Source organism: Ostrea edulis, chromosome 8 (genome assembly GCF_947568905.1).
Source record: "Ostrea edulis chromosome 8, xbOstEdul1.1, whole genome shotgun sequence".
Lineage (NCBI taxonomy): Eukaryota > Metazoa > Mollusca > Bivalvia > Ostreida > Ostreidae > Ostrea > Ostrea edulis.
The window spans coordinates 17,752,114-17,762,113 of NC_079171.1; the positions used below are offsets into that span (position 1 = coordinate 17,752,114).

Here is a 10,000-nt window from a genome sequence, read left to right on the forward strand (position 1 = left end):
AAACTGAACTTGCATTCTGTGGAAGTGTTGTATCATATTAAAGGCCGACATTCGTCAGAATTATCGTTAAAATCTCTCCGAAGAATCGTACCCTGATGACAATCCACTTATCTGGTAATCTGCGAATGAAAACCGCTTTCCTTTCTGGGCATCCTTAGCCCGTAAGTTTTTGTCCGTGCTGGCTACCTCTGTGCCTTCAGAGATAATTTTTTCATCGGCTGGACAATTGGAGACAAAACTTCGAAATAGACTCTTGGTCAAATAATGGCAACCAAATTATTATTTTAACAAGAATAATTAAATTATACATACACTTGGAAAGACCTTATAAATATGTTTGATTGTTCTTTTTATGCCCAAGTGCATTTTGAACCCTGTAATCATGAATATTAGTTTAGTAAAGGATTCAAGCCGGCAGTTTGACTGAATAACGCATGATGCATGACAAACAAAAACAAATAACAATAGGTCACCTGAGTGACTTGTGAATTAGAACACTAGTACTGATTTTCTACCTTCCAGTCCTCCATCCCCTATTCTACAGAACTCAACAGACAGGTGATTCAGAGTCTCATTCTTGGCCAGGCCCTGTACAATAAAATCAACAAGTTTGATACAAATCACTCACAATTCAATTTTCAAACCTTTACACTGCTTTAAAATTTCAATTTACCACACTTGGAAAGAATTCAACAGTTATCTCCCTTTAAACAGTTGACATTTTTTTTATTTCATGCACAAGGTTAACAAGAACAATTCAAAGCACTTACATCAGGTCAATTTTTCTAAGGTTACATAAGCAGGATTAATAAAATATTTCTAATAAAATGGATCAAATCTCTATATACCATGAAGCACATCAAATAATTCTTGACAGGAATAATTCAGTTTCCATTGCAAAATGTTACTACATTCAGATTGTTACCATCTAACTTTTAGGTCTTGGCTCCATTATCAATATACCAATCAGTTGGGGTGTGATCTGCTTTAATCAGGGTATGCAGATTCAGTTCTCTAAGGAATAATTCAACAAACCTATGACTCTTACACCTGCTTTTGTATTGTGACATCGTGCAGGGGAGAGTCAGAATGGAGGCCAAATTGAAAATTGGGATTCAACAACATCAGCTGGTGTCAATGCTTTGTTTGGCAGATTTAGCTTCTGAGTCATAAGGATGAAACACGTCACCTCCTCACCATCTCATTCTGCACGACATCAACACACAAATACAAAACATCTAAACAGTGACAACATCATAGGAGTCGTGGTTAACTTGTGGACCAATTGTCTGATTACTGAATCCTTGTGTTTCAGAAGCTAAATCCACAAAATCAAGTCGTAAAAGGTAGGCTGCAGTCTCTGAAATACGGCCTCTTTTCTCCTCTTCAGAAGCAAGGCTAAGAGTCAGAGGCATCTCAGATTATCCAAGTACTGATATTAGACATACCTTAATCAGAGTCTGCAGATCCCTTTCCCTCAGCGGCAGCCCCTGTAGCTCCAGACAGGCTAGGTTTGGGGTACACATCAGACACTCCTTCAGGACCTTGCACAGCCTGTAAGTGATTTCCTTGGATCTGATGGATGGCATCTTACGCTTCTCAATCAATGCTTTTTTCTCTGCAAGAACAATGTATTTTTGTGTATTTTGGCAATGCCATTTTTCAAAGATTTTTTAAATGCACCTAATATATGATTTGTTGATATGATGAAGTTAATTAGAAAAGTTAATCTGGTCATAATTTTATGTAATGATGAACTTTGATTACAGCAGTCATAATTTTATGTAATGATGAACTTTGATTACAGCAGTCATAATTTTTTTCACATGGTCATATTTCTGTTAAAATATGCTTCAAACTATAATTTCAACTAAAACTATTTGACCTACTTCTTGTCCTAAAGTAGGTCATTGTGCACCTATTAAATTGAAATGTGAACTGATTATGTATTTCTCTGAGAGAGAGAGGTTCTGACAAAATTTCAGGGCAATACCTGTATTCATATTAAACAAAAAAAATCTGAGAAACAAAAACAATGTTTTTCTACTAAATGTTACTACACCTTGACCTTGAGACACAATAGGCTTCTTCCACTTGGCATAAGGTGTATGTGTATCAAGTTTGAAGGAGCTAGCCTCAGTGGTTCGGTCATAATCCTGCCTACAAGTGTTTTTCTAAGTGATTCTACGACCTTGACCTTAAACTTTGAAGAACAAAAGGTGTCCTCCATTTGGTATGATGAGTATGTGTACCAAGTTTGATGGTCCTAGCCCCAATAATTCAGTTTGTATTCTGCTTCCATGGTTTTCCTATTAACTAATACTACAACCTTGACCTTTGACCTTGAAAAACAATAGGCAAATTCCTCTCATTATGGTGATTAAATGTACCAAGTTCTAAGATCCTAGCTCCAATAATTCAGTCTGTATTCTGCTTACAATGTTTTCCCCATTACCAAATACTTTGACCTCTGACCTATAAAAATGACTGGATTTTCCTCTCATCATGGTGATTAAATTTACCAAGCTGTAAGATCCTAGTTCCATTAGTGTGATCTGTATTCTGCCTACATTTTCCTATCAATTGATACTATGACCTTGATCTCTGACCTTTAAAAACAATAGGTATCATCCTCTCATCTAAGTGACCAATTGTACCAAGTTGTAAGATCCTGGAGCTTATGGTTCATTTTGCATACAAGGTCCGGACAGACAGAAGACAGTATACCATGATACATCCCATCTGACAACTAGAGTGAAGATGTAGTTTGTACTTTGAATAAGCAAGATATTAGGCCTAATCATGGAAATTTTTCATCATTAATGAATTTGAAATTCAGGCCTGTTGCTTTCATATCCATTGGTCTGAATAGACAGTAAAAGTTATCAATTGACCAGTAAAAATTTAAGTTGACAGCCCAAGTGACCAGTGAATAACAAGAGATGTTTGTAAAACACATATGCCCCCAATGGTGCAAAATTGAAAAGGGTAATACACACACCTCATTTAATTGATAGTATTATCATCAATTCAAAATATTGAGCAGACAATATCTTCCTATGTCAAGAGTGAATTGACCATGTGACCTAAAATTCAATAGGGGTCATCTACTCCTTATGCTGTACCAGTGTACCAAGTTTGATACGTGTCAATCAAGCAAATAATTCTTAAAATATAGGAGACAATATATTACTATGTCCAGTTCAACTATTGACTTTTGACCTCAAAATCAATATCGGTCATCCTCTCCTGAAGATGTACCAGTGTACTAAGTTTGATGTCTGTCAAGTAAAAGGGTTATCAAGATATTGAGTGGACAGTATATTACTATGTCCAGTTTGACCCTTGACCTTTGACCATGTGACTTCAAAATCAATAGGAGTCATCTTCTCCTGAATATACACCAGTGTACTATTTAAAGTTTGATGTCTGTCAAGCAAAGGGTTCTTAAGATATTGAGCAGACAGTATATTCCAATGTCCAGGTTAACCCTTGACCTTTAAACATGTGACCTCAAAATCAATAGGAATCATCTTCTATTGAAGATGTACCAGTGTACCAAGTTTGATGTCTGTCAAGAAAAGGGTTCTCAAGATACTGAGCAGACAGTATATTCCCACGTCTAGTTTGACCCTTGACCTTGTGACCTCAAAATCAATAGGGGTCATCTTCTTCTGAAGATGTACTGGTGTACCAAGTTTGATGTCTGTCAAGCAAAGGGTTCTCTAGACATTGAATGGTCAGTATATTCCTATGCCCAGTTTGACCCTTGACCATATGACCTCAAAATCAATAGGGGTCATCTACTCCTTAGGATGTACCAGTGTGCCAAGTTTGATGTCTTTCAAGCAAAGGGTTCTCGAGATATTGAGCGGACATTATATTCCTATGTCCAGAGTAGACTGACCCTTGACCTTTTGACCTGAAAAACAATAAGGGTCATCTTCCACTCATAACCAACCCACATATGAAATATCATTATCATCAAGTGAATGGTTCTCAAGATATTGAGCGGACAACATGTGGCCTACCGACCGACAGGTGCAAACCAATATGCCCCTCTTCTTTGAAGGGGGGGGGGGGGGGGGGGGGGCGGCAGGAGCATAAAAATAATTATTTCTAGTACTGGGTTATGAAAGCGTAAATTTTGTTTATATCAGCCGTTGGTATATATAAAACTGACCATATCAAGAATAACTAGTTCTAATTGTAATGGGGACCGTTACAGATGTTCCCCAAACCTCCCCCAATTAAAAAGTGATGTCCTTGTGAATCTATAGGAAAAAATCATTTTATTTTAGCCTTTAATTACATGTAGTACATTCAATATGGTCATTTCAGTACCAAGAAATGAAAGAAAGCGTTGCACGTGCATACACGCGCACGCGTGTATGATTTCGAATTTTTGTTGATGTCGTTCAACAGGCATTTGTATCATATACCCACAGTATGAATTTCATAACGTTTCCACCAAATATAAGGAAGTTATAGCGATTTTAAAATCGTCCAATCAGAAATCAGCACACGTGCATGCACGTGCTGAGCAGTAATTCTAACCACAGCAATTTGTAAGGAGTACCAAGATACATCTAAACCCCTAATATGAATAGAATTTGATGAAAAACAAAAACGTTATAGTCCTTTAAAAATTGAACATTTAAAAAACGTTGCACACGCATGCGCGTGTGCGTTGGCATTTTTTGTTACACCAACATATAGATACACATATTGTCTACATATGCTGTGAATATCATCTCATTTGCTTCATAAATAAGATAGTTACAAACGTTTTAGCATTATCCAATCAAAATGAAGCGCACGTGCATGCGCGTGCAAATTGGTAAATTTGACCATGTAAATCAGTTAAGGGTCTCAATATCTACCTATGATATGAATTTCAAGCCATTTCAATGAACAACAAAAAAGTTAGACTGATTCCAAAGTTAGCGTACAAATTTTGTAATGCGCGTGCACGCGCATGCATGCGCGTGCTGGCAAAATAACTATTATTTTTCATATGTACAAATGATATACTATCATCCTATTTAGGTTTTATATCGCTTCCTTCAATATTCTGATTTTCCATTTTTTGTACCAAAATTGCAATGCACGTGCGCGCGCGTGCATGCACGTGCAAACAAAATGACTATCACTATGCATATCTACAAACGCTATACTATCATCCTGGAAAGTTTCATATTGATCCCTTTTGTAGTTTCTGAGAACACTACCGGACAAAAAAGTACCGGAGAAAAAGAATAATAACTAGACACGATCTCGTTGCGAGCAACGAGTAGGTCTTCCGTCCGATTTGTTGATGCACTCGGAGTTAAAAAAAAAAAAAAGAAGACAAATGAGTCCCAATTTAGTTTCCGACTTTAAGACACTTTAGATATAATCAATTTTTCATATCACAAGCTTCTGAAGCAAAGTTGCGGTGAAATTCGTTTGAAATTCGACTCTCCAGGCGAGCCATAAGGCCCGCGGGCCTATTTCTTGATGTCATTTGTTAGCCCTCTATAGACTCAACAACTTTAGTTCTATATGTCTTTACAAAATATTTACCTGTAAAAAGTTATTGAGATCGACCGATATCGACAAAAAATCGACTCTACAGGCGAGCCATTAGGACCATAGGCCTATTTCTTGATATCAATCGATAGATCTCGATAAACTGAACAACTTTTGTTCAATATGTCCTTACAAAATATTTACCAGTTACAAGTTTTTGAAATCGACTGATATCGACAGAAATCGACTCTACAGGCGAGCCATGAGGCCCACAGACCCATTTTTTGATATTGATCGATAGGTTATGACACATTGAACAACTTTTGTTCAATAATGCTTTTCCAAAAATATGTCGTTTTAAAGATATGAGGCGTCAAATATTTACGATTTTGGCCCTTAAAATCTCTAATTACGTAACATATGACCTACTTTTTGATTTGATAAGATCAAGCTCGTTGAGATGAACATTTCCGCTTCTACAACTTATTATAAAATATTAATAGTTTCTGAGATATTCTCAAAAACATTTGGACCCTTCTGAACCCCTAATTTAAAGGGCCAGCCCGTTTTGCTTGATATCGTAAGAAAGGCCTTGTCATTTTAAACATTTTTTGCTCAACAAGTATTTAGAAATTCTTTACCGTTCTCCAGTTATCTCTACAAGAAATATTTAGGGGCCAAACTGTAGCTCCCTAAACGGGGCCACATAGGGAAAAAACGAAATGTACATATTGTTTAGATTATCATTCTGAACAACTTTTGTTCAATAATGCTTTTCAAAATATTTGTCGTTTTCAAGATATGAGGCGTCAATTATTTATGATTTTGGCCCTTAAAATCCCTTATTACGTAACATATGACCTACTTTTTGATTTGATAAGAACAAGCTCGTTTAGATGAACATTTCCGCTTCAATGACTTATTACAAAATATTAATAGTTTCTGAGATATTCTCATAAACCTTTGGACCCTTCTGGGCCCCTAATTTAAAGGGTCAGCCCCTTTTGCTTGATATCGTAAGAAAGGTCATGACATTTCAAACATTTTTTGTTCAACAAGTATTTAGAAATTCTTTACCGTTCTCGAGTTATTTCTAGAAGTAATTTTTAGGGGCCAAACTGTAGCTCCCTAACGGGGCCACATAGGGTAAAAACGAAATATGCATATTGTTCAGATCATCATTCTGAACAACTTTTGTTCTTTATTGCTTTTCAAAATATTTGTCGTTTTCGAGATACAAGGGGTAAAAAATTTATGGTTTTGGCCCTTAAAATCCCTTATTACGTAACATATGACCTAAATTTTTATATGAATAGATTTGGATTGTTGAGATGAACATTTTTTGTTCTTTGACTTATACCAAAATATTAACGATTTTTGAGATATTTGATCTAGACTTTGAGCCCTTCTAGATCCCTAATTTAAGGGGCTAGGCCCTAAATCTTGATATTTTCGAAAAGATCTCGTAAATGTGCACAACTTTTGTTCTACATGTCTTAACAAAATATTTGCAAGAAAAAAGATATTGGAGATCAAAGGTCAAAAATCGCCGAAATCGGCGGAAAATTTTGGCATCCATTTTTTCAGGTCCAGGCGAGCGTTTAGGCAAATCGCCTCCGGTAAAATCGAATCCCCCACAAATCTTCTAAAATGTTTACTCTATCTTGTGTAGAAATTTCAAGACTCTAGCTTCAAAACCAACGGAGGAGATGTGTGGACAACAAGGCCCTTCAAAAAGTCACTAAAAGAGAGATAACTCCTGACCGGAAGTGACGTCAAGCACGAAAGTTTGCAAGCAAAGTCTCGTCACCAAAAGACATCTTTCCTGAAAATTTCGTGAAAATCGATCGAGAAATGGCTGAGAAAAGCGCGTGTACTACCAAGGAAAATAATAATAATAATAATAATAACTAGACACGATCTCGTTGCGAGCAACGAGTAGGTCTTCCGTCCGATTTGTTGATGCACTAGGAGTTAAAAAAAAAAAAAAAAAAGACAAATGAGTCCCAATTTAGTTTCCGACTTTAAGACACTTTAGATATAATCAATTTTTCATATCATAAGCTTCTGAAGCAAAGTTGCGGTGAAATTCGTTTGAAATTCGACTCTCCGGGCGAGCCATAAGGCCCGCGGGCCTATTTCTTGATGTCATTTGTTAGCCCTCTATAGACTCAACAACTTTAGTTCTATATGTCTTTACAAAATATTTACCTGTAAAAAGTTATTGAGATCGACCGATATCGACAAAAAATCGACTCTACAGGCGAGCCATTAGGACCATAGGCCTATTTCTTGATATCAATCGATAGATCTCGATAAACTGAACAACTTTTGTTCAATATGCAGGGCTCGAAATTAGCGAGAAATACTCGCAAAATGCGAGTACATTTGAAAAATAGCGAGTAAAAATAGTGGACACTCGAAAATCTTAGCGAGTGGTGATTTACAAACTATGATCGTATCGTATCCGTTTTATACGGTGATGCGCTATTCGCTTTTCTTAAACTTGCACTCTGAATCATACAAACGCTTACATCAACGACCGATTTCAACAACCGTTTCTATCCGGATTTTTCTTTTATGATTTTTTAAGAAACTCGGAGTCAAACAAATGCTTTAGAGGTCGGACATCGCATATTGACATGTGCCACGAGTCCTGTTCACCTATAGGGGTGATTAAATTGAATTCCAAGTATGAAGTTTTTGTTATTCATTTATCTAAAAAAAAAAAATCGGAGTCTATGTTTTACCAAGTCTTCCGGTAGTTATTTTTATCAAAATCATGAGAATGTCCTATCTAAATTTATTGTCATATTGAGGTCGGGTTGTAGTGATGACACGAGTGCATTGCTCACCGCGTAGACGATTATCAAAAAAGTTCATAGGACTCGTGATCCTGCTGCTTATAAACCATGAGTCCGGTATTCGCTTTAAAAATCACTAGTGACAACCCTGATGTGGCATGAAATTCGAAGACTGGATCTAGACCTGCGGTAGACAAGTTGTGGATTAGAGGTGCGATAATTAAGAGACTTAAACATTGCACCATATGACTTACATAACTTAATGTCTTGTCCAAACGATGCCTGTTGACCCACTAGGCTCAGTAATGATGGGGAAAATCATTGATTTTAAAAAAAAACATATATAAAAAAGAGCACTACTTCATTATTTTTATTTTAGCTTGTAGGTTTTCATTTTAGCCTGTGGAGTTTTTACCCACAGACTAAAATTAGCCTGTGGTAGAAAATGTTAATTTCGACCCCTGATATGTCCTTACAAAATATTTACCAGTTACAAGTTTTTGAAATCGACTGATATCGACAAAAATCGACTCTACAGGCGAGCCATGAGGCCCACAGACCCATTTTTTGATATTGATCGATAGGTTATGACACATTGAACAACTTTTGTTCAATAATGCTTTTCAAAAAATATGTCGTTTTAAAGATATGAGGCGTCAAATATTTACGATTTTGGCCCTTAAAATCTCTGATTACGTAACATATGACCTACTTTTTGATTTGATAAGATCAAGCTCGTTGAGATTAACATTTCCGCTTCTACAACTTATTATAAAATATTAATAGTTTCTGAGATATTCTCAAAAACATTTGGACCCTTCTGAACCCCTAATTTAAAGGGCCAGCCCGTTTTGCTTGATATCGTAAGAAAGGCCTTGTCATTTTAAACATTTTTTGCTCAACAAGTATTTAGAAATTCTTTACCGTTCTCCAGTTATCTCTACAAGAAATATTTAGGGGCCAAACTGTAGCTCCCTAACGGGGCCACATAGGGAAAAAACGAAATGTACATATTGTTTAGATTATCATTCTGAACAACTTTTGTTCAATAATGCTTTTCAAAATATTTGTCGTTTTCAAGATATGAGGCGTCAATTATTTATGATTTTGGCCCTTAAAATCCCTTATTACGTAACATATGACCTACTTTTTGATTTGATAAGAACAAGCTCGTTTAGATGAACATTTCCGCTTCAATGACTTATTACAAAATATTAATAGTTTCTGAGATATTCTCATAAACCTTTGGACCCTTCTGGGCCCCTAATTTAAAGGGTCAGCCCCTTTTGCTTGATATCGTAAGAAAGGTCATGACATTTCAAACATTTTTTGTTCAACAAGTATTTAGAAATTCTTTACCGTTCTCGAGTTATTTCTAGAAGTAATTTTTAGGGGCCAAACTGTAGCTCCCTAACGGGGCCACATAGGGTAAAAACGAAATATGCATATTGTTCAGATCATCATTCTGAACAACTTTTGTTCTTTATTGCTTTTCAAAATATTTGTCGTTTTCGAGATACAAGGGGTAAAATATTTATGGTTTTGGCCCTTAAAATCCCTTATTACGTAACATATGACCTAAATTTTTATATGAATAGATTTGGATTGTTGAGATGAACATTTTTTGTTCTTTGACTTATACCAAAATATTAACGATTTTTGAGATATTTGATCTAGACTTTGAG

At 36.0% G+C, this 10,000-nt stretch overlaps 1 protein-coding gene across 1 annotated transcript in view; it reads right to left on the reverse strand.

The window, feature by feature from the left end:
• The window catches only part of LOC125661554 (centrosomal protein of 78 kDa-like), a 92,088-nt gene that overhangs the window by 64,394 nt on the left and 17,694 nt on the right, over nucleotides 1-10,000 (reverse strand). Inside the window, exons 4-5 of the mRNA XM_048893602.2 lie at nucleotides 1,449-1,618; nucleotides 516-588 (exon numbers count right to left, since the gene is read on the reverse strand). Of these exons, the coding sequence (XP_048749559.1) occupies nucleotides 516-588; nucleotides 1,449-1,618 (243 nt within the window). The remainder of the gene's footprint in view (nucleotides 1-515; nucleotides 589-1,448; nucleotides 1,619-10,000) is intronic.